At 44.2% G+C, this 25,903-nt stretch overlaps 1 protein-coding gene across 7 annotated transcripts in view; it reads right to left on the bottom strand.

The window, feature by feature from the left end:
- Positions 1–16,449: 16,449 nt before the first annotated feature.
- Positions 16,450–25,903, bottom strand: part of NRXN3 (neurexin 3) — a 1,374,011-nt gene continuing 1,364,557 nt past the window's right edge. For 4 of the 7 annotated variants that reach the window (XM_054027799.1, XM_054027800.1, XM_054027802.1 and 1 more), the window contains one exon: positions 16,450–19,395. In XM_054027799.1, the coding sequence (XP_053883774.1) occupies positions 19,094–19,395 (302 nt within the window). In that variant the 3' untranslated portion in view covers positions 16,450–19,093. Of the gene's footprint in view, positions 20,020–25,903 lie in introns of all 7 variants that reach the window. The other 3 variants (XM_054027796.1, XM_054027797.1, XM_054027801.1) reach the window with 1 other exon arrangement.

The raw sequence follows: 25,903 nt of genomic DNA, 5'->3' as shown, positions 1-25,903 counted from the left end.
TTTTGTGCCTTTGTCTTTCTAATCTTGCCCCTGCATTCCTGTGTTGTTTGCCTATATTCATCCTTTGTAATCTGTCCTAGTTTCCATTTTTTATATGACTCCTTTTTATTTTTTAGATCGTGCAAGATCTCGTGGTTAAGCCAAGGTGGTCTTTTGCCACATTTTCTATCTTTCCTAACCATCGGAATAGCTTGCTTTTGGGCCCTTAATAGTGTCCCTTTGAAAAACTGCCAACTCTCCTCAGTTGTTTTTCCCCCTCAGTCTTGATTCCCATGGGACCTTACCTATCAGCTCTCTGAGCTTCCCAGATAAACCCGTTTTACGCTGTATAAAGCTTATGCAGGGCAAACTCATAAATTGTTCGCCCTCTATAACACTGATAGAGAGATATGCACAGTTGTTTGCTCCCCCAGGTATTAATACATACTCTGAGTAAATTACTAAATAAAAAGTGGTTTTATTAAATACAGACAGTAGGATTTAAGTGGTTCCAAGTAGTAACAGACAGAACAAAGTAAGTCACTAAGCAAAATAAAATAAAATGCGCAAATCTATGTCTAATCAAACTGAATACAGATAATCTCACCCTCAGAGATGTTCAGTAATTTTTTTCTCAGACTGGTCACCTTCCAGGCCTGGGCACAATTCTTTCCCCTGGTACAGCTCTTGTTGCAGCTCAGGTGATAGCTAGGGGATTCTTCATGATGGCTCCTCTCTCCCCTTGTTCTCTTCCACCCCTTTATATATCTTTTTGCATAAGGCGGGAACCCTTTGTCCCTCTGGGTTTCCACCCCCACCACTGGAAAAGCACCAGGTTAAAGATGGATTCCAGTTCAGGTGACATGATCACATGTCACTGCAAGACTTCATTACTCGCTTGCCAGCACACACATATACAGGAAGACTCACAGGTAAATACAGCCACCTGCAGGCAATGGGAGTCATCAAGATTCCAAACCATCCTTAATGGCCCACACTTTATATAATTACAATAGACCCTCAGAGTTATGTTTTATATTTCTAGTTTTAGATACAAGAGTGGTACATTTCTACAAATAGGATGATCACACTCAGTAGATTATGAGCTTTGTAATGATACCTTACAAGAGACCTTTTGCATGAAGCATATCCCAGTTATGTTATATTCACTTATCATATTTTTCTAAAACTATCCCAGTTACATTATATTGACTTATTATCAAGTTTTTATAAAACCATATAGACTGAACAATGTCACAAAAGGCAACATGGGTTAATGCAGAAACTTGGCTTCTGTTTCCAGCTCCTTCAACTGACCTACAGTGTCACTGTGGACAAGTCACTGCCCTCTATGTGTCTTACTTTCCCTGTGAAATTGGGATAATGATACTCTGCTTGGTAAAGTGCTGTGATATGTACAGATACAAAGGCCTGCTGCAGAGCAAATTATTTATTATTAATACAGCTTGGAGTGATTGTAGGCTGTAGTTTAAAAAAAAGGCAAAATGGGAAAGGCCCCTTTCTTGGATTCTTTAAGGGCACCAGCTAGAGCTGGTCAGAAAATCTTCTTTGTTCCTATGAAAGTTTTCAGTGAAAAATATTTTTTGTTATACAATATCTTCAAATGTTTCCAAGTGTGATGGGTCTGGACCCTTTGGGGTGTCACCTGATGTGCTGGGATGCCACTGAGCCATCCTGGGTCCTCTTTACCTGCCCTTGCTGGGTTAGGCTCACAAGCCTCTTCCAGCCAAGCACACAGGCAAGGCCACACCCAGCTGCACAGAGAGACAGAGATCCGCTCTGGAAAGATTCAGCCTTACAGGCTTGCCCCAACACTCTGGTGCCCACTCCCTCTAAGGGTTCAAACCCAAAGTTTTATGAAATTCGCCCCCTCCCTCAATGTGGAGGGAGATATGCACAACTTCTTGCCCCCACCCCCCAGTTAGAAATTACATAAACTGGGTTATATTATAAACAAGAAATAACTTTATTAACTACAAAAGGTGAATTTTAAGTGAATATAAGAGATAGACAGAACAAAGCAGATTACTGAGCAAATAAAACAAAATGCACAAATTAAACTCAGTAGACTTAAGAAACAGGTTACCCAATGTAAATTCTCACCCTAAATGTTATTTTAGGCAGGTTGCAAAGTTTCAGCGTTCCAGTTATATTTCTTTTCAGACTGCCCCCTCCACCCCTGCCTTCCCTTCAGGTGGCTTTAGCAGTCTTTCTTCTTGGGCAGACAGGAGGAGCCCCATTTGCCTTCCTCCCCACCCTTAAATAGGATTTACATAAGGCAGGAATCCTTTGTTTCCCAAACTTGACGCCCCTTCCCTTCCAGTGGAAAGTTACAAGAAGTCCCAGGTAATGTTTAGTATCAGGTGACAAGACCACCTGACTCTGTAGTATCACAGCGTCCATGAGTCAGTGGCAGTATGGAGCATCCACAGGAAGGCCAAGCCTTCCCACAGTCCGTTGTCCTCGCTGATGGGTCATCAGCCCTGTCTGGCTTTTCCACTGTTGTACCTGAGGTGTTAGCAGGGAGCGTCACCCAAAGTAGCATAGTTGAAATCCAGATACATAGTCAATGTTCCTAACTTCAGATACAGAAATGATACAGGCATACAAATTGGATAATCACATTCAGTAAATTATAACCTTTCCAATAATATCTTACAAGACCATCTTGCATAAAGTATATCTCAGTTATGTCATATTCATATTATAAGCCTATTTTCATAAAGAATATGGAATGAACCATCACACCAAGTATTACTGAAAAATTGAAAACCGAAAATGTTTCAGTACTGGGATTTTCAGATGGCTTTTTTTTGTTTTGTTTGTTTTGTTTTTAATGAAAACTCATTGGTTTTTTAAATTCAAAAACAGACATTTCCTGCATGCTATTTTTCATAGAAAACACATTTAGAATAAAATATGTAGACCAGCTCTGTAACAACATGTTCCTATAGATGTGCCTTAGAGAGACATTTCACATTGAAGAGTTTCATTATGGCAAGATGATCTTTTGGTCTGGTGACTTTCATGGTTGAACCAATTAGGAGGGCTTCTTGCTATCGAATTTAGAGCACTCACCCAGATGCTAAAGTTTTATAAGTCACTGAATGATGCAGGCTGCTGGTAGTGCAGTGTGATACCTTTCAATGAGGTAGTGCAATATGATGCCTTTCAAATACAGACCAAGAAGGTAGTGACCAGAGCATTACTGTTTCGTGGCCTCTGTGAAATGAGTTGGTGAGTCTCAGACCAATTCATAGTGGACAGTGCCCAAGTCACAAACCCACCAAGACAATTGGCATTAATTGCCTCTCTTAGCAGAGCAGATCAGAGCTAAATAGGTAGTGAGACTATACTCTGCTCTCCACCCCCACAGAGGTCCCTCTGGATCAAGACTACAGAACATGAATGGGGCATTTAGTGCAGTTTCTGCTGTGTTTTATCAATAAATAGAAGATTCCAGTCTCAAGGATTATCAGTCTGATGCCTTTCAATGGCATTAACTTCAATAACAGTACAAATTAAATTAAAATTGTCTTAATCCCTTACGGACTGGGTGCAATTTTGCTTGACCATTGTCATGTATTTTAATGTATTTCTGTGACAGTTACTCTTCCCCTTTCTTCCCTTCATAAATGGTCACAGTGCAGTGACTGCCTCATTCTTAGGTCTCTGTGGACACCTTCCTCCCACTGAAAGCAGAACGGTTTTCTTTCTCCCCTCTAAACCATCTTAATAAATAAACCAGTAGATGAAGTGTTGCTCCTAATTGGAATGGACATTAATATCTTCTGATGCAAATTACCACTTCTGGATGTCTCAGAGCAAGTCACTCCAATCCACCATCAAACTGGGCTGTTGAGACTCCTGTTGCTAAGCAGTGTTGCTAAGCAGTAGTATAGAGACAAGCACTGTGGCGTGCTCCACAGCAAGATTGGTGTGTGTATGTGTGTGTGTTGCAAATCAAATGGGTGGTGGGAATTGCAAATCAAATGTACATCAATCTTTTGTGTTCCAAATGTACTTCGTATTTGTTTGTTTAAAAGAAATATACCAGGGATCAGCAACCTTTGGCACACGTCTCGCCAGGGTAAGCACCCTGGCGGGCCGGACTGGTTTGTTTACCTGCCGCCTCCACAGGTTCAGCGATCACGGCTCCCACTGGCCGCTCCAGGCCAATGGGGGCTGCGGGAAGCGGCGCGGGCCAAGGGATGTGCTGCCCGCCACTTCCCACAGCTCCCATTGGTCTGGTAGAAGCACAACCCCTAGTGGTGTGGGTGCATAGTAAGAACTGACAAGCGAAGCACAATCAGCCTTGACAGTATCTGGCCCTGCATCACTCCATTAAAGAGCAGCCAAAGTGTTACATGAAGTGGTGTTGGGGATTCCAAATGGGGGACTCTTCCCTATGAGTCAGTGCTGAACTATTTCCCCATTGATAGGGGACACTGTGAAGCATAAATCACTGTCTTTTTCACAACATGTAAAACTAAGAGCCTGACAAAAGATAGTTATTAAAAATCTCAATGCACATTTGTCTGTGTGAGGGATAGTGTCTTGACTAAATCCAATTTAGAGACATTATATGTTGCCTTTCTAAACTCCTCTGGTGTTTTAATTGGATGGCTATATATATAAGCCTTCCCTTAGCCCATTTGTGCTCTATCCACCCATGTTTATAGAAATGTCCCTCATATCAAAAGGCTTTTTAGGGCTATCCCAGCTACATAATCATAGCAAAATGTCTTTGGCAATTTCCTTTGGCCACAGAAAATAGGATAGGATAGGAATCCAGGAAAAAGAATTCAGGGACTGGAAAAGAAGAGAGAGAGAGAGTGCGCGCGTGCGAGTTGCGGGATGGGGGGATGCACACACAGGGAAATAAGCTTCTTTCTGTATTTTAATGTGAATGAGTAAACAGCACTATAATAAATCTCCAAGGCATTTGATCCCAATAAACCATGTTAATCCTTAGGGCTATTCTGGCAGTGAGAGATAACTGCACAGAAGCTGAAATGTTCTTAGCATCAAACTCACATTTCTGTGTTTATGGTGCATGTCCATTTTCCCCCTCTTAGAAGAAAATTAATAAATAAATAAACAGAGGGTTTCAAACTCTTCCCCCTCCACGCCCCCGAGAGCAGAGCCTCATCTGCATGGTATGCCAGCTGCTCGCTGTGGTAAGAAGAGCTTTTTAATTTGGATTTTATTGTTACCGGTGAGGGCTGAGGCGAAATCGAACCAGTTAATAACATAAAGGGCTGATTCATCCCCGGTATAACTCCCACTGTTTGGGTGGCATTCCACCAGGCGGGAGGCTGGGGCAAGGCATCATTGGAACCAGCTGTGCATGTGCGGTTGTGCTCTGTGGGAGGGGGCCCTGCCACACCTCCCTCCGTGCTGCAAAGTATCTGCTTTACATGTTATTGCCTCTCCTCCTCCTGTCCACATCATCATCATCACGCTGCATTGCAGAGCCTGTATTTGTTGATACTTTGAAAAAGTGTGAAAGTTTATGTAATTTGTAACCATTCTCAAAGGTTGACTTTGGTGCATATGGACGTGCTTGACTAGGGCCAGTATAAAATGGGCAGCTGTTGTGCAAGCGTCTTCCAACCACTGGCATTCCTATTCCCTCACATAGCTTAACCCATCATGACCTGTCGTACCCTGGCTATTCATGTCTGTGCATCTCTTACTCAGGACTCCTGATACACTCCCCCTGAGCGCCACGCCGCCGGAACACTCCCCCCAGTGCCACGCCACCGGAACACACACCCCCCCGAGCACCATCGAAACACCCCCTCAGTGCCATGCCGCCATGCCGAAACACCCCCAAAGCGCTGCACCACCGAACCCCCCCCGAGTGCCGTGCCGCTGAAACAGCCCCCACCCCCAGTGCCGCCAAAACACCCACCACCCCCAGTTCCGTGCTGCAGAAACACCCCCCCGAGCGCCGCGGAAACACCCCCCCAACCCCAGCACCATGCTGCTGAAACATCTCCCCCCCCGAGTGCCACGCCACCAAAACACTCCCTCCCCGAGCGCTGCGCTGCCGAAACAAAAACCACTCACTCCCCCGAGTGCTGCCCAGCCGAAACAAAAACAACAACAACAAAAAACCTCAAGCGCCGCCCCGCTGAACCAAAAAAACCCCAAAACACACCCCGAGTGCCCCCCGCCACCCCAAGATTGGCCACTCCTTACACGGTGCCACCCCAAACACGTGCTTGGTCGGCTGGTGTCTGGAGCCAGCCCTGTACACTTTAACCTAGTCCTATAAAAATGTCTGCTAGTTCAGGCCTGGGGTCTGAATGCAGTTCTACCAATACAATGTCAGTCCTCACCTGAAGTTACTTTGGAAGCCCATACAGTCTGCCAATGCAGCTCAACTCAGATGAATGAATGTCCATTAGGGACCGTAGAGGTCTCGGCCGAGGTTCGGCCCTCAGCGGGTCTGTGGGGTATCCCCCTGCCTCGCTCTGGTCCGCCGTCAGTCCTGGTCCAGCGGTAGCATGGGACAGCAAACACATGGTTAGGGGCTCAGGACCTTAAGCAGGGGATGAGCCAATAGTTCAGGAAAAGCCCCGGGCCCTCGATCAGGGCGGGGCAGCAACCACGCAATCTAGAGCTCAGGCCCTCAAGGAGGGGCTGAGCCAATAGTTCGGGAACCCAGGCCCTTAAGCAGGGGCTGAGTCAAGGGGTTTGTAGCAGCCCAGGCCCTCGGTCAGGGCGGGGCGGCAATCAAATAGTCAAGAATCCAGGCCCTTAAGCAGGGGCTGAGTTAAGGAGCAAGAGGTCCCAGCCTCTCTAGACCAGGGAAAAGGGGGAGTCTGCCACCCAAGGAGTGGGTGGCAGGGGGGACGCAGGCCCTCCCACTCCACTGCGTACCAGCCCGGGGCCACAGCAGCGGTGGAAACTCGCTGCTGTCAGTGGGGATCCTGGCCGCAACACACTGACATAGGCTCTGGCAGTGCTGCCGCCAGACTGGGGTCGGCTGCTCCTGGGCTACTTAAACACTCCTCCTCATAGGGTACCTGGGCCATACTTGTGTCCTCGGTGGTCTCGACCAGCATCGGTTCCGCAGGGTAGGAAGCGAAGGGTAGGTTCGGCTCCTCCTCGGGATAGTGAGAAAGGGGCAGGCTCGGCTCCTCCTCGGGGTAACGGGCGAGGGGTAGGCTCGGCTGGCCTGGTGAGTCAGCAGGCTGGTCGCGGCCTGCTGCTGTCTCCCAAGCGGGAGCTCGGCCACAGACGTCTGCTCTCTCCGCCGGCTTGTTCTCCACTGAACTCTGCAGGCGGGCTTTTATACTTCACGGTCGGCGCTGTGACCTCTGAGGGGCGGGCGCCGGACCCGGTGGCTCCGCCCACGTTGGTGTTAGGGGAGGTTCAGCCCTCAGCGGGGCTCTGGGGTATCCCACCGCCTCACTACAGGGACTAAGGCAGGACCCAACTCAGTTTGACTTGCCACTTGAGGATTTATAGTCAGAGTTTCACAGCTGGATCTTAGCCATAAAGTGAAAGATGTTCTGAGTGTAACATTTTACCTTCTTTTTCAGACAATGACCACTAAGAAGGAATGTTCTTTTATCTAGTCTACCAACCTTTAGTTTATGAAGCGCATTAGGCCCTTTTAGGCTTGTTATGTCAACGTTATAAATGTGAGGCAGATGGATTTAAATTGCAGCAGCCAGATGTGTGGCCAGATTTGGAGAATCTCAAAACTTGTATTTGGGATTTGGGGTAAGCCTATTATAAACACAGGTGGCATCCAGATCTGGAATACAAACCCTGCTTCAGTGGCCTAACTTCAGGGGAGGGGATGTGGTTTCAGAATCAGGATTACACTGGCCCCAGCCTATATAGCTTCCCAATCAGTAGGTCCATTCCTGCTAAGTATTCTGTGAAAGCTCTGCCCTGAGTTTTAACAGAATAAAACCCCAATGACTGGCTGGAAGCAGTGTGCTTTAGAAGTGGCCATCAGGAGAGCAACTACTCCTTTGATCCTTTGTAATCAGAGGGGCGATGATGCAGGAGCTGATATAAAGAAGGGCGAGCCCGCGAGAGAGGCTGAGGAACTGGTTGCTTAAATAAAACATTTTCTGTTAATGTCGTTCCCCACTCCCTGCCTCCCGCCAACAAATCTTTTGCCTTGGCCTTGAGATAATTAATATTTGTTATTTTGGCCAGTTCTCTGTCAATACTCCAATTTTTAAAGGCATCTAACCCTTCTGCTGATGAGCATGTCGTCTCTCCATGAACCTTTCACAACCATGGCACTGCCGGCATTTCATTATGAGCCTGATCCTGTTCCTGCTTAAAGTCAGCGGCAAAGCTCCCATTGGTACAGGGCCAGGTGCTAATGTTTCATTGAACTCAGTGGACTGTTCAGATGTTCCTGGTGTATTAAACAGCACAGGGGATGCATTCAGCCTGTGCACATATAGTACATTCAATAGCATAGCAGGTGGTGTGTGCCTGGAACATACTGGACATTGTAGTGCTGGCTATGTATTTTACCAAAGTTTATTGTACCTGGAACAATCAGCAGTAGTCAAAGGGGTGAAAGCAGTAATAGCAATTACAGTTAGTGGTGAGAGAGAAAGCCAGCCAGTCCACTTGCAGGCCCATCGGCATGAGAACAATCTGTGGAAGTTGTACAGAGACGATCGCTTTGGGAACGGAGTCTGAGGCTCTCAGAAAGCACTGGAAGACCCCAGACTTCTCCACCAGTACCAGCAACATGAACACATTTAGTTGGGCAGCAGTTGCAGCCTGGCTTACTCTACTCTGAACGCTCACTTTTATTGAGAGTCTTTAAGTGGATTGTACCAGCCCTCTGAAGTGTCCCTCAATACTTAGTAGTCAAAAAGGAAACTAGGATTTTCAAAACAATCTTTTAAGCACTCAACAGTACTTGTTTTGGCAACTTATGGCACGGTAATGAACAGACCAGCCTGACTGCTGCCAGAACAGCTGCAGCTATGAGGGGGGCATTGAAAGACAGCCAGGCAAGGTTCCTCCCATGCTCCCATTCAGGCATGGTTGGTGTGTGACTCCTGTGTTTGGGGAGGCTGGGCATGAGCTAGAAGTGTGTGTGTGTGTGGGGGGGGGGACACTGGCACCCGGACTGTGGCCCTCTCCCTGCTTCTCCTTTAGGCCGCACCCCACTCGGCTGCCTCCCCGCAAGATCCCACCCATGCTCCACTCCCCACTCTGCCCCAGCCCTGACCTCCTCCCCTGAGGCCCCGCCCATCTGCCCACTGCTCACACCTCTTCGCCCCCTCCGCCGAGACTCCCACAGCCTGCCGCTCGTGCCTCTTCATGCCCTCCCACCCCACATGCCTCTTCGACCCCCTCCTCTGATATTACCAACCCCTGCCTGCTGCTTGCGCCTCTCTGTCCCGAGCAGCAGGTGTGTGGCGGGGTGTCTTTGGGGAGAAGAGGCAGAGCGAGGGCCGGACCTCCGGGGGAAGAGGTGGAGCAGGGGCGGGAAAAGGAGCAGCAAGGGCGGGGCCACGGGGAAGAGGACAAGTAGACAGGAGGCCGCACTTAGGTGGAGCACTCGGGGTGGCGCACAGGCAGGGCTACTGCCAAGATGCCTTTTCAGTGGCAGCACTCCAAAGGCGTCTGGCCAGCGTGCCTCCAGAGAGTGGTGCGCCACAGCCTGTTTGGGGAGGCTCAGCCTCCCCTGGCCTTTTATAATTGCCACCCAGGCACTCAGGAGTCAGCATATATCCCCAGTGGCCCATCCCCTCTGCTGGGGACACGACATGTGGGAGAAGCTCCCCTCACATGGGGTTGTGGAGGAGCGAGACAGCATGTCAGGCCAGGCTCCCCTAGACTCAGCACATGGCCCTGGTCACCCATTTCGCCCTCCAGCCTTCTCCTGCTATTATCTAGCATGGTAAGTCCTGTAGCTCAAAAATACAGTACAAGCCAATACTGAAGGTTCAAACCCACTGAAGGTACCTGATGGCAGGAGTTGTTACAGTTGCACATAACAGAATTTATTCTTATTGCTTTCCTATTTAAATAAACCCTTGGACACTCCATACAAAAGGCCACTGTTAGCAAAACATTATTAAGATTGTGAAGTCAATTACTGGAAGGTTAGGGAATATGAACCTTTAGGTCGCATAGTAGTGTTTTGCTCAGGATTGCTGCCTCGATGAGGACTTGTTGGACACTGCTCAGAGAAAGAATAATGGTTGCTTAGTAAATGAGGCTATACCTCATGATAGGCTGTAGCATTATGCTCACCACGTTCACAAGATTATGCTAAAGTTTGTACAACGTATGGCTTGTAAAGTATCATTTGAAATCTCATAATCTGCTGAACGTTTTTGTTCTGGTAAAATATGTGTGGCGATACACTGTATATACATTATAAGATTCTACTGTATAACATAGCTGTAACATGCTCCAGCGTTAGAAAAGCAGGCACAAACCAGTTTTCAGAGACAAAAAGCCACTGGCACCCAAGCCAGATGTTAATGAGTCATCACCTGCTTACATAGCCATTCTCTGGCAGGGGGAAGGTGTGAGCAAGAAATTTACATTTCATCAGGAGGCTGGCTCAGAGCTCAGGTCCACAAGAGACTGTTTGTCGCCATACCGCAGCAAGGCTGGTTCTAGCACAAGAAATTGAATTATAATGAAGGGGAGAAAAACACTTGCCCTCACGCTCTCCGCCTTCATCTCTGCTCATGACATCAATGCCCCTAAAAGAGCTGAGGTTGGGCGGCAGTGCTGGCTGGGAGGCTTTGCAGCCAGTACAGCCTGCTGTAAGCTTAGAAATCTTTTTGCTTTCAAGTGCACTCAGCTTGTTAAGTTAGGCATTTAGTTCGTGTTTTATCTGTGATTTCTTTTGTAACCAATCCTGACCGTTCTGCCTCTTTACTTGTAGTCAATTAAAATCTTTCTGTAGTTAATAAACTTTTTCCTTTTTTATCTAACCAGTGTGTTTAGCTTAAAGTGTGTGAGAAACTTCATCTGGGATAACAAAGCTGGTGTATAGCATTTTCTGTTGATGAAATGATGGACTTTGAATGAGCTTGCATTATTCAGCAAGGTGCTGGGCAACACAAGACACATATTTCTGGGGGAAAGTCTGGGCCCAGAGAATCTGCAAGTGTTCTTCTGCAGTGTACTTCACGAGTGGCTAGCTAGCAGCGCTCAATACTGTGCACTGGGCACAAGTTACATGCTGGAGCCTGTGTGTTAACTGGCCAGGAGTGACTGTTCACTGTTAAAGTGGTGTAAAAGACATTCCTAGTTGGAGAACTGAGGCAACACAGCTATTCAGCAGGCCAGATTGTACCCTGGGGAATGTCACAGTCCTTACTCTAGAAATTGGGAGGTGACCACTAATTGTGTATGCATCATTTTCTGGGTGCCCAGTTTAGGGCATGTGAGGCCTGAAGTCCAGAGTTGTTGAGCCCTCACAACTACAGCTGCAGTTGATGGATGTTCCAATAGTAACACGGTGAAATTTGGAGGCATGAGGCTAGGGCAAGGAATTAGCAGTGTCTGAATTCTAATCCTGGTGCTGCCACTGATTTTTATGAGTGGCCTCAGGTATTTTGGTCTCAGCTTCCCCATCTGTAAAAGGGTGATAAGTCTTTTATTCCAAGTGGATATGTGGCCCTAAATTAATGTTAGTCAGGCACTCGATACCCTAATTCAGTGTTCAGTGAATGGGAGGGAGGGGAACGCAAATAAAGGGTAAACAGGCAACCTTCATGCTAGCATTTCTTAACTTTTATGTGCCTGACCAGAGTACACGGTTTTTACTAAAACATTTGTATGCAACCTTTCATTATTTTAGAGCGTGTGTGAGAGAAGTGAACCATGCACATGCTCTAGTTCTTCCTTCAATTACCTCTAAAATAATAAGATAGATATTGTTCCTTTCAGAATGAGATGTCTTCTGTCTCATCTTTTCCCTCGCCCTTTCCTCCCTATCAAAGGCCTTCTGTTACCTCCAGTTTTTATGAGGACTATAAATTACTGATCCAAACCATGACATTGAGAACAGTGCAGAACTTTACTTATGGCAAGGAAATCAATGACCTATCATGACTGATGCTCTCTGGTGCTTTCGTTTTTCCTGTTTGTAGCTCTCATTCCATGGTGTGAGTCAGTTCCATTTTCTGGTCCAGTCTTTCGGGCATTTAATAGCCTCTTTGCGTCATGCAATTCAAATGCCACTGTCTCAGCATGGAGTTTTCAGGAAGCCCCAAGCCTATAGCACTATTAATAATTGCATTTATAGAGCTTTTATCTTTAGTAGCACACTTTACTTTGTTTCCTCCAAATTTCCCTCTTGTGGGGGCGAGGGGAACTTTCAGCTCTCCAGCCAGGGCTTTATCCAGGGCAATCTACACATAACTCCTGGGCACACTAGAGCACTAGAGTTTTAAACTCTGTACAGGGTGACCAGAGAGCAAGTGTAAAAAATGGGGATGGGGGTGGGAGGTAATAGGTGCCTATATAAGAAAAAGACCCTCCAAATCGGGACATCTGGTGACCCTAACTCTGTCTGAAAAATGTGATCAGCCAACTCTATCCCGTTGCTGATGGCTGGACCGAACACACCTGTTCATTTGGGAAAGTCATGTGCAAGGTTTTCCCAAAAAGTCCTGGGAGGATTTTGCTTGGCACAGAGCGGGAGGGGCTCTTACCTGATTGGCCTCAAAGGAGATATAGGGTTCAAAGAGTAAGTCTCCCAGCTGGAAATTGAAGGAGTAGGACATTGGTGCCAAAAAGAGTGCTTTAATCAAATGAGACTCAGAAGAAACAGGTACAGAAGCCACAAACAACGCCACATGCTGTGACCCCCCATCAATGAAAGATCTGGTTTGTTAACAAACCGGGAACCCACTTCTCCAGTCATGTCTCTTTCCCAACAGCAATTCCATGGAGGCTGCTACTCCCTTAGGGCAGCAGTAACTGCCTTGGTCCTTGTGTGTGTAAAGAAGGGGCTCAGAGATCGGCAGAGGTCTATTTGAGAGGGCATAACAACCCTGGCTCTCTTTGAGAGGTGCCAAGCCTTGCTCTGCAGAACGCGTGCAGAGCTACTCTTCGGCTGCTTTTTCACTGGCTCAGGTTAGCTTGGCCTAGTGAGTGACACTTTTAAAAAACACCTTAAGGAAAGTATTTAGCCCCATGTGAACTATGTATACTAAAGCCTATTTTGTCTTTGTGTGGTGAAATAAACATCATTCGAGTGTGCTAACGGAGAAGGCACTCCAAGCCTACAGACAATGGCTCTAAGTCTTTATTTACACTTTTGATTAGTGTAAATAAAGAATAACATCCTGAAGTCATTTTAAACTGATGTAAAACCTGTGTGAGTGAAAGGAGACCCCCAAGGCCTCTACTGTTGCATAATTTACCACAGGAAAGGCTGAATAACGGAAACACTGTATAAATTGTCGACTAAACAAAAATGACGAAACTATTAAAAATTGTAGACTAGCGCCTTGGGCAACTTCATCTGTATTGTATCTATAAATACGCTGGTCTACATTCTAAACTCTTTACACAGGCCACACAGTTTTCAGTGGCACGGCTATTATACCTATACACATAAGAGAGCCTTTCTGTTTCTTCATAAAATCTGCTGCTGGTAGAAGGACAATGTAAGTAGATGCCCAAGGAAAGGAGGAAGGATGGAACATGTTGGGACAGAAGACACTGAGATGAACACCCAGGGTGCTAGAGGCAAGCACAAAAGGATGATTTTTCTACATGCAGGATGGTCTCTCCCTCCAGGAGAGACACATTTTTTGGGTGAAGAGAGAATGTTGCGTCTCTTGGGGAGCTTATTATGGGAGGAAGAGGGAAACAAGCAAGAGACAGGCACAGATATAGACTCTATTTTAAGCTACCATCGGGCATCTCAGATGGCACTCATGGCTGCAATACCTCACCCCCACCTTGTCACCTGTGCTGCCCACAACCCAGCTAATTTCCCATGCATTCCTGCTGAGCAGCAGGGAGGCATCAAGGTTCCCCCTGCAGTGAATTCCCCTGTGGCACTGGATCTGTAGGCCACAGCTCTGCTTCCCCTCTCGCTGCTCCTTCCCAATCAGCAATAGAGAAGACAACAGTGACTGAAGGAGGTGGTGGCCAGAGGTGCATGAGAAGAGCAATTGCTTTGCTGCAGTGTGTGTGAGAAATGTCTTATGTGGGTTCAGACACACAAACCATGCCAGCCATGGCTGTTATAAGGGATGTTGGCCCAACCCGCAGGTGATGGCTCTGCAGAGCTGCAGGTCCACGAGGACAGGAAGTGCTGCCCTGGCTGAGACAGATTGTGCTCATGTTAACACATCTCAGGGATTTAATGCAACTGTTGTGCTTTTTGCCCCTGCTGGAGCCAGTCTGGAGATATCAGGGGAAGCAACTGTCTTTGTGTGATTTTTTTTGGAGGGCCGGGGTGTGTGTGTGTGTGGGGGGAAACCTCTCTGACTGGAAGTTTTCCACACATCTCCATCTCCTGGGGTATAACAGCTGCTGCAGGAGGCAGGTAGAGCACCTCCCCCTCCCCCGCCCGCCACTGAGGAACTAACTGATGTTTTTGGCTATGGGAAGGGGGAAAAGAGGAAGCAGCCCATACCATTTTCACACAAGGTGAAGTGGGAGTCAACAGAGCCCAGCAGCTCAGGGCATCTTTGCTCCCACCCCCTTGTAAGAAATGGGATGGGTCCTCTCTCTTCCTCCCCCCACCACTGCTGGGTAATGCTGCAACACTAGACCTGGGAAGGGAGCGAGGAGAACCACCATGGAGCTGCCCTTCCACTACACCAAGATGGGGGGGTGGAAGATCCCCTGGAACTGCTCCAAACCCCCTTCCCCCAGCCTGCGTTGGGGGTGATGAACCTCCACAGCTGCAGACGCAGAGGTGTGCTGGGGGGCATGGGCATATGTGGGGCAAAGAGGGTTCAGAATGGTTGTGGGGGTTGGGCAAGTGGAGTTGATATAACGGCAGGGGGCACAAAATAAATTCATTTGGAGCAGGATCACACAATTAATTGCTGAGCGGTTCCATTAGCATGGGGTGAAATCCACACGTAGGTAAAATCTGTCCCCATTGGGCCCTTCAGTTCCAAAACTCTACAGCTTTGAGCTCAATGGCAGCATCCATTATGTACCAGTAAAAGAAAACTAATTACATTCTCTCTGCAGGCTTCTTGCCATTAGGGAAGGGGTCATCACATCTCCACAGTGCCATCTGGGCCAGAAATTTAGCAATAGCTTTGAGTTTTTAAGTCCCATGGCATATAGCTACTATAATAATTTGATTAAAGGAAAAACCTCAGTGGTTAGCAATAAGGCCTTAAATAGTTAAATAACTATTCATTTAATATTATTGATATTTTATCAGCTGAATTTTCCAAATTCCTATCAGCATTTCTCTATCTTCTTATCTTGGATTGTGGCAAATGATCTCTTCTGGAGAGCTGCAGTTGGAACAATACTTTATAGCCTCACTCTATTCTGGTGATACAAAGGAATGATTCATGAATGCAGTCTCCATTTGGATATGTAGGCAAGCAGGGTCCTTCATTGTTGAAAGGTTATGTTCTACTAAGCCATATTTAAAATTTAGTTAATTGCCCACTGCTTTACAATTAAACCAGACTATAAGGAAGGGGTGGGGGAAATGTACCTTACAACAACTTGAAAGATGCTGTTTATCATGCAGTCACGTGGGGCTCTACATTCCTTGAGAAGCTACATCATCAGATAGTCAAGAGAGGTTCTTATTTGACCTAGCTTCCAAAGGTCTTATCCCTTGGGAAACTTAAAACTGGACTAGACAAAGCATCAGAAAATATGCTGTAGAGCAAGGGATTAAATAATCTGATAGGTCTTAACCTGTCTTGCATTGGCCTGCTAAACCCAGGGTTGTGAGTTCAATCCTTGAGGGGGCCATTTAGGGATCTGGGGCAAAAATCTGTCTGGGGATTGGTCCTACTTTGAGCAGGGGGTTGGACTAGATGACCTCCTGAAGTCCCTTCCAACCCTGATATTCTATGATTCTTTCTGTGGATCAAATCCTGAGGTCCTTGCTCACTAATTATTCAACAAAACTGCCATGGGAGTAAAGGACTGAGTTAAAACTACATAATGACTCAGGGTTTGGCCCATAACTACTAATTATTCTTTAAAACAATTTTTGTTCTAGCGGTTTGCCCTTTCTTGTGACTATGAATAATAATTAGGGACCCAATCCTTTGAAGTCTGACTCTCCCATGTATCCCCACTGACTTCAATGGGACTACTTATTTGATTAGTCAGGTGAATAAAGGTTGGCTAGATTGAGCCCCACAAGATCTTTCACACTGCACTAGTTTTGCTGTAACCATGCTTATCTCACCTACAGAACATTAGAGTGCCTCTTGAGCCTTTTGGAAATAAAAGGACAGCAACATCCAGGGCTTTGGGAAGAACATTTTATTGCTAAGCATATCCTTGAACGAAAATGCAAATAAGAAAAGAAGAAAAGAAAGAAAGAAGGGGGAAAAAAGCAGTAACGTCACAATAATTCAAATGAATATCCTTGAGGTTCTGCATAAAACAACAGGAGTATGGTAGAAGCCCACATACAGAAATGCACATGTTCCCAAAAAACTGTCGAATAGAAACTTACACAAAAAAAAATAACAGAAAAGAACGTGGGATTTTTTTCTTTAAAAAAAGGAGGGGGAGGGTAAAGAAAGAAAGAAAGAAAGAAAGCAAGAAATCATTTCACAAGACTCCAAGAACAGCAATCTTTTACAGACACTGAGAAATAATCAACTTCAGATAGGTTCGGCCAGTTAAGTTGTCTAAAATCGTGCTTTCATACCTTTTTAAAACTTGTCTTTTTTTCTTTTTTAGTATTTAAAAACAAATCAAAACAAAACAAAAAATAAACCACCCAAAAAACAACCTCACACACACACACACACACACACACACTGAAAGAGCTGTTAACTGCAAAAGCCTCTTCTCTAAACATTTGAGAAGGCTGCTTTTTATTTTGTTCCCATGTGCGTGTGTGCATTTGATGACACTTTTCTTCAAAGTCAAATATTCATGCGAATTATAAACATCAGCAAGAGTAGATTTCTAAATCTAAACAGCTGATTAGTTTTCATCTGTACACAGAGAAATTGTACATTTGTGATACTCCAGAGTCCTCAATTCATTTTGTGTTTGTTTTTCTTTTTGCCTCTCTCCCCCTCTTTTGCTTTTTTTTGCACATGACAGTCATGGCCATGAAACCAGTTGGTTATTGTTCTGTACAGTAAGTTACTCCCTTTCACATAATTGGGGAAAAATAAAAACCAAACAACCAAGATTAATTAAATCAACTAAAAACAAACAAAAAAATCCCAGTTTAACCATAAAACATTATATACATCAGGGTACTCTAGAAATTACACTAGCAAAAAAAGTAGTAAAATATGTAAACAAAATCTGAGAATTTTTTTTTTATCCTTTTGACACAGGTAACTGTGACAAAGCTAAAACACACACTCTTCACATTTTTATGGTTTGCTTTTTGTTGGTATTATTAAAATGTTTTTCTTCTAAAACAACATTCTCATTCCATGTAAACACCTTGACAGAGTTTCTGTTCCAGTCGTCCCATCAAACATATGGTGATAAATATATCTGTATATATATATATATATATTTATATATATAATACTATTATTAACTCCTTTTATTATTTTTTGTGTCACAGCAGCTTTATTCATTTCTTTTCTTTTATATAAAAGAGAGAGTAAAGGTTGAATAGGGCAAATGGAGAGACAGTGATAGTCAGAAATGTCAAGCTACAAAATTAAAATATTACATATGAAAAACATCTTCATGTAAAAAAAAAACCCTATGAATTTTGCACTTGTTCGCAGCATGTATTTGGCTTCTGTGACGTTTATGGTTCTTGTCAAAGGTTGAACTCCAATATTGTCTTTCTGACCTCTTTATTCAACTGATTTATTATTAATTTTTTTGCATGCATTGTAATCAGTCACAGAACCAGAACCCAAAGAAAAGGCTCCCTTAGTTTAGCATCGTATATCTAGCTCAGAATGGCTGACCAGTTTGGTTTTGCTTCCCCTCCTCCCCCCTTCTTTAGCCATAGTTTGGCTGTGTTAATGCACACTCAATGATATTGTCAAATAAAGCCAATGACCCCAATCAAACCAGACTGAATCCTATCTATTCATGAGTTCAGTTGCAAATACTGGAGCCAAATCTAAGGGGGACCAGTTTTCCATAAGAATCATCTTCATTATCACCCATTACACACTTTCACTGTGCTATTAGCAAATAACTTACTGTAGACAACGGATTCTAGAGACCACACAACCAGATATGTAGAGTGAACACCATGGGTAGCTTTTGAGTTCATATATGGCAATAGTCTCTCTTTATTTATTAGGTGGGTTCCCCCCCCCCAGATTTCTTCTTGATTCACGTCCTGATCCATTCTCTTCTCCCCTTCACATCCCCCACCCCCCAAAAAGAAAACCAAACAAAACCAAACAAAAACCAACAAGCCCCAAAACCATTTATTCCCCGCCCCTCCCTCAGATCTCGAAAAATTATACGTATGCTGGACACGGCCAGATCAGTTTGTTTGATTTGTTTGTTTGTTTGTTTAAAATGTTTATGCATTTTTTCTTTTTCTTTCTTTCTTTTTTTTAATAAGTAAACTGAAAAATGATCGATACAGTCAAAGATCACGAACATCATTAAGACTCACTTGGAGATATGAAACAAGTAAGCCATGAAATCTTCTACCTTTTGCGGAAAGTTCAGCGAAGAGGAGATGTGGAGACTTCCAAGTCCGTCAGCATGGTAGAGCTGCGTGTGCCATCTCCAGAACGCTAAGTGTGCTTTATAATACAGTAGGGAAGAGTTTGCTGACTCCAAGCGATGACTGAGACGTTAACAGTCACAGCTGAATTTTTTTCCCAATTTTTTTTCCCACAAACTGTAGCTCCCAATCTCGTTAGCTGTAACAGCTCTGATATTTCAGTTAAATCTCATTAAGTATATATATATTTATATATAAATAAGTATATTTTTACACATAATACTCTTTGTCCTTGTTTTTCTGTTTCTTGTGGCCGCTCTTTGTGCTCTGCTGCTTCTCCTTCATGAGCGTGCCATTGCTCTGGGCTGAGTTGCTGATGTAATTCCGCGTCTCATCCACCTGATAGGACCCCTCGTCCCTGTTCCTGTACTTGTACATGGCGTACAGGAGGATCAGGATGCAGAGGGCGGCAGCAGCCACAATACCGACGACCATCCCCGTTGTGCTGCTCGACTCACGGACCACCTCTGAGGCCCCCGGAACCCGTCTGATTCCTGGCTCCGTGGGGTTTGCTGTGGGCACATTACGGAACATGGGGGAAGTTATTAGCGGGCTCTTCAGCTTTGTGCTGTCTAGCTCATAGGCAGTGGGCAACGGAAGCAAGACTATGTCAGGCTGGGGTTTGAGCTCACGGTTATTCATTTTGCCAGCGGGCAATTTGGGCACCATCCCAGTCGAGGACGAAGCTGTGGAGCGGATCAGCTCAGGGGACAAAGCCGTGGTAGTAGTCCTACCAGTTTCGGAGACTTTGTTAGGTCTAAAGTCCTTGGATTCCCACTTAGGTGCATGTGCTTTGTAGCCACCTTCGAAGACTGAAGTGGAAAGACTCTTATCTGTTACCAAGGAGAAGGTGGTGTAAAAATCTTCATCATCAGTAGGGGGTAGGTTAGAGTCAAAGGTTTCCCCTGAGCCATACCCAGATATCACCAAGCCATCATCATCACAACCATCGCTGCCTTGGTCCGACAAGCAAGGTAACCCCGCCTCAGAGGTCATGGACAGGGAATCTTTGGTGGTCTCAATAATGGTGAGGAGGGGGCGAAAGGTAGGGGGGAGTGTAATGAAAGGTGCACGAGTAGCAATAGGAGGGATATCTAAAGGGTCTTCTACAAGTAGAGGGATAACTAATTCACCTCCTGGGATTGAAAAGAAAAAACAGAAGATTAGTAAACATTAGTGACACAGTGCATCATGTTCAATTCCCTGAGCTCAAAGGTGGTGGAGGACTCAGAAGTTATGAAGAAGTGTCATGGAGGCAGATTTCCTGCCCCTATCCACACCAACAACACACTTTTCCAGGGTTCTAGGAAGCTTTCTGCCCAACCCTACTTTTGAGATAGGTAAACTGGCCATTCCAATTCCTTTCTCTTTTAATCTCTGCTAGGTACGATCAAGTGAGAGAATTTTGAAATCCTAGAGACCAAAGGGTTTGCGGTCCTGAAGATACTCTCAAGTGACTGTGCAGAATTCAAACTTGGCATGGTTCCATTTTCTTATGTCTTTTACTATATGGGAAAAAGAATACTTAATTGTGGAATTACTCCAAACCTCCATACAGTACTGTTCTCTTGGGTTGGATTTTGCTGCTGAAGCATGCTGATTTTACCAGTTTTTCCTCTGATCTTGCTTGTCACTGGTATTTCTTCTCTGCCATTTGAGTTCCACAGCAACTTCCAAACACTTCCCAGTTCAACCTTTTCTTCTTGTTTGTCCATCCTGTTTTTTAAATTGTGTGAATGAATGAAGTGTGCATGAAAGGTAGGGATGGACTGTTGTGGTTGGAGCTAGATGTAGTGCAAGAAGGCACAGAGAGCGCCTCAATGCATGTTTGTCTTTTTTATCTTCAATACCCTCTGCTACTCTAGCCCCTTCCCTCTCCCTGCCCCTTCTCAGCTCTGGTAACACACCCTGATATTGATCTGCAATACTCCTTGTTTCAATGCTGGGCTTTAAGCGACACTGAGAATCCTCATTAATTGTGCCAAACTGTATTGTGGTTTAATGATATGGATAAATAAGAAGTACGATGACCCAAATCAGGATTTGATTCCAGGCCACGAAAGTGAGGAGTAATCTCCATCCTGCACTTTCTGGCATTTCATTCTGTGTTGATGGTTGTGATGAATGTTACTTTTTCTCTAGCCTGGCAGACAGCTTTCTGTGAAGCAGGTACTAAATGAGAAAGTCTCATAATCTGCTGTCTCAGAGTGCTTGTGCTGTGAACAACCAGCAGCCATTCCTCACTTTCTCCATACCCAAGCTCATTATCTCTGCAAATGAGAGACCCAAGGTCATTTCAGAACCTGGGTATCTCAGCACCACTGTGGTGCTTGCAAGCAATGAGGCCTCCTAATAGGGTGACCAGACAGCAAATGTGAAAAATCGGGACATGGGGTGGGGGGTAATAGGAGCCTATATAAGAAAAAGACCCCAAAATCAGGACTGTCCCTATAAAATTGGGACATCTGGTCACCCTACCTCTTAAGATTATTTGTTTTATCAGGGTATAGGCTTGAGTGACACTTTCACTGTAATGTGACTCTATTTTCAGGTTCAGGAGGCTATCACTCCACTTGTCTTTTCCGTGGGTATGAAAGCACAGTGGATTGCTCTCATGTATGTTCAGGTCACACAGTCTTGTACTTAAGTATAGCGTTTTATCTTTTTTTTTTTAACTGAGTCATGTTGCCTTTGCATGTAAATTTTGCTTTTAGTTATAATTTTGTTAGGCATTTAAGCTAATTGGGCTGTATCCTGAGATCCTAAGGTCATCCTCAGGCAAGTTCCCATTAATTTCAATGGGCATTTTGCCTTAGGAAGGACTAAGTATAACCTGAGGGCCATGCACTTTGAGTAATCATTTTCATCAGTGTAAAGTGAGTGCCTAGTTGTGTAAAATGTTACTACTAGTGTGAGTGGAAAATTCTGAGGATTTAGTATTATTTTACTCACACTTTGCACACGTATATATGGCTACAGAAAGTGCAAGGCAATAGAGAATCAAACTGAGTAAAAAACTCTGGCTTTGACTTAATTCACTTGTGTTAATTAATTGTCTTTCACCCAAGTGACTGTTGAATGGCGTTGGGGTCAAAAATTCGGCTATCTGCACTGTGATGCTCTATTGTATTTTCTGCATTTTCTGCATTTGTTTCACACTGAATTTCCATTGGTAGTTCCACTGCCAAGGGTAGTTCTGCAAAACATATGCCACCATATGCTACTGATCAGAGAGTATGATTTTGCCCTAAATCTTGTTTGCTGGGTGCTTGCAGGTTTACCATCATTTCAATCCAAATTTACTTGGGCAGCAGTCATTTTTAACCACCAATTGGACTGTACAAATGGAGTCTCAGGGCCTTTAAAATGTACTGCCTTCAATATTTCAAATCGGATAGCAACAGTGGCATATGGTTATTCATATCCTTCCATAAGGGTAAAATGCTGGTACCACTTAATGTTTACTTAAGTGGCACTAGAAATTAGCTCCAAATCAGAATCCATTATTTTACTTAGCTTCTCAATATACCCGTGGAACAAAGCTCGTTCTAATGTATGAGATGAAAATGGCAATTTGGAGATGTCATTTAATTTTCTGAGCTTCCAGGTAATGTTCCTGCCACTTCTGTTACTGAACAAAGAAGGGAAAAGTTGAATATTATATGTCTAAAATAATCCCACAGGATTTCTTCAAATTGTATCTTTTCAGTACAAACATGGGAAAGGCAAAGAGCATCATTACTCTGCAGTTTGCCAAACTACTACACTGCATTTTGTGAACCTGTGATTCTGGTCTGCGCCTTGTGAAATAATAACAGGAACTTGTCTTGTTCCTGTTTATGCTACCGTTTCAGAAGCTTGGTTTCTGTCCATTGTTAGCGTGGGGCATAGATAATCCATTTTATCACATGGTCTCAGGACAAACTTGAACGAGGGCCTTCAGGAAAAGATCATCTATCAGAATAAGTTCTATGGACCAGATAAGACTGAATAAAATAATGGAATTTTCAGCCAAATATGAAATTGAGCTGTCTGTTGAGTGGGGAATTGAAGTCCCTGAAAGTCATCTGAGGTCTGTTGAGTGGCTAATAGTGTCCCTTTAAGTGATTTTAAGACCAATTAATCCACCATTATACAATAGCATTCATCTGCAATTTTAGTGCACCATCTGTGACACACAACTGGAGTCAGAAGTTTGGCAGTTTTTAATTGCCCATCTAAAGCTTCTGAAGTGCCTTTGTTATTAAAAGCTACTATGCTTACAAATGGCTTCTGTTGATCTGCCACCCAATAGGGCAATATTTTGGGCAGCTTTCCTCCCACACGGAAATACTTTAGTCCATTTTACAATCAACTCTTTGGACTTGACCTCAAGGAGATGGAAATATTTAGTTTTTAAAACCGGAAGACAAGCTTTCATTAGCAGAACAACCACTTGCATTAAAAAGCAATTCATTTTTCTAGGATTTTTTTTTTACTTGCAGTTAATGATCAAATATAATGTCATTATAAAATGGTTGGGTTTTTCATGAAACGTCAAGAAGAGTCTAACAGAGCTATTAGGATTAATGGGGTTCCACATATGTAACTGAGAGCAGATATTGTCTCTTTATGTACAAAAGTAGGTTGGAAAGAAGACCATGAGCCAAATTCAGAGGTGAGTCTGAGTCTTAGTGGGTATCTGAGAGGTGGTATAACTTATGTGCTTGTATGGCTGAGACAACTTAGGCTTTCTTGAAATCACTTAATCTCACCTCTGAATTTGGCCCAGTGTGTCTGGTGAGCCAAATCATGGGTACAAGCTACACCCCCAAAAAATAAGATAGTTAAGGGTCCTTCTCCTGGGGTTCATGGTTTTTAGAGGAATCATCTCCCTACCAAGGAATACATTGGTCAAAGTTGCTAAGATACTGTGGCTCTTGGAATTCTTGGTTTGTTTTTTTGGATTGGTTGACGGAATGTTCTTTCATTTGCACTAAAATTGGCTAGTGTCTCATACTAGGATATCCCAACAATAACACAGTGAGGAAGGAGTATTTAGGTTTGTTACTTGATGGTATGCACATGTTGCTGCTTCCTGTGAATGTATAATTTCACATTGAACCTAGAAATCTCTGCCTACATCTAAGAGTTGAAACTTTCTCACACAGTGGCTCTCTGGTGCAGACCCTGAAGGTTCAGGCCTTTCCCTATACAATTAGTGCCCACTTTATTGTCCAAAGTATGTATAGTACCAAAAGAGATACAAAAGGTACAGAGAAGCAAACCACTGTGTTTTCAAATAACTGTAGGGGGATCCAGTCATCTGACTCCCATAAAATAAATGGTCAGGATTAAAATCTCTTAATTACTTCTTTGAAAAGGAATCTGATGGTGCAAAGGGCTACATTAGTGCTAAATATTTGTGGGCCAATTCTTGAAGTCCTTCATGATTTGGTCCATTATTATTGAGTTGTGCAGCTAACTCTTAGAAAATGTACAGTGAAATTCCCACTTAAAAGATATCCACCGCTCTCTGTTTGATTGAGATTCAACTGCAGAAACATGGGATGTTGGTTTCTGCTATTGCTTTGTTTGGAAAGCAAGGATCAGTTAGTGGTGCTGGCAGATGAGCTGTGGATTCAGAACCTGTTTATACAATTCAAAGCATCCCAAGAAGATAGCAGGGCCTTTTCTGTTTGCAGTCCTGCCCATTCCCCTTGTCCCCTCTCCCCAGTGGATAGGTGCTCCCTGAAGAAAGCTGTGCAATTGAAGCGGCTTGTGTTGATAGCACAGTGCTGAAAGATGAAATAAAAAGAATAGATAAAATGGCTTCCTCTGCTGTGGTAGGGATGCAGAATAAGTGCCAAGTGCCAACAGCAGTGCCAAGAGGATTGAGGTCTGTGTGGTGTGAAGCCCCAACCCAACAAAACACTAATATCCAAGTGCTTCCTTTGGATTTCTTCTTTCTTGGGACAAGCACAGTGTGTATTCCTTAAAGTTAGCATTTTAAATCTGGAACTTATACTTTTTTGAGAGGGCTGTGATTTCCTTTAAACTAGTAGGACCACTGGGGATATAAAAGGTCTACTTTAGCCTTGAAGGCTGCCCTGCTTTTTCCTTTATGAGTGCTTTATAGATATATAATTCATACCTCTGGGGCTGATCTACAGTAAGGGCTCGCTGTCACTGGAAAAGATGGAGTGTAAAAAATTTAATAGAAGCCTTCTGAACTGTGAGGATGTTGTGGGTCAATCATGAATGTAGAGGGCACCAAGCAAAAAAAAAAAAAAAAAAAAGTTAGCAACCTCCAATTCTCATCTTTCTGGCCAAGAGACTGTTTCACTGGCGTCTCAAGCATCAAAGAGAGGCAGCACAAAAAGCACACACAAACAGAATCCTGAAAGATTCAACTTCTAACTCTCACGATGAATATAAAGGGACACAACACTGTCTCTTCCAGATGTGGCTGAAAATCTTTAAGGTGCCAGCCGAAAAGCTCAGCACAACACATTCACATCCTCAGGTATTGAAATTCCACATCCAAAGTCTCTCATTTACATTTTATTCTTATTCTCTTGCATTGAAACTCAACTCCATTTTCAGACCGAAACATCCTGCTATGGAAAATAATCCCTTCCCTACCCCCTCCCCCATATATGCAAGTTGGGTGCCAAGAAATTCTCATTAAGTCACTGAGTTTTTCAACACTTCTTGAGGTTTGGTCTCCTGTGAGTTCTTTGAGGGTGAAGAGGGAAAATATTCAGACCACAGTTCTTGAGTCACAGGAAATCTGATGCTAATATGAAATCTAGCAGATGAGCATTTTTAATATTCTCTCACCTCTTTCCAACCTCATTTAATTGAAACTGACTGTCAGTAACACAAGGGCAGGCATAACTTCCCCAATGGGAGTGCCTTAGCCTTCTGCCTTAAATATCCTGACTCCCCGCTTCCTTCCAAAGCACCAATTGTTTCCAAAGTGACTAGACAAAACCCTAGTTTTGGGACCAGATTTGGTTTAACTGAATTGCTTTGAAA

The sequence above is a fragment of the Malaclemys terrapin genome, chromosome 4 (genome assembly GCF_027887155.1).
Source record: "Malaclemys terrapin pileata isolate rMalTer1 chromosome 4, rMalTer1.hap1, whole genome shotgun sequence".
NCBI lineage: Eukaryota > Metazoa > Chordata > Testudines > Emydidae > Malaclemys > Malaclemys terrapin.
The sequence above is the reverse complement of the archived record's forward strand: the minus strand, read 5'-3'. Positions and strand labels throughout refer to the sequence as shown.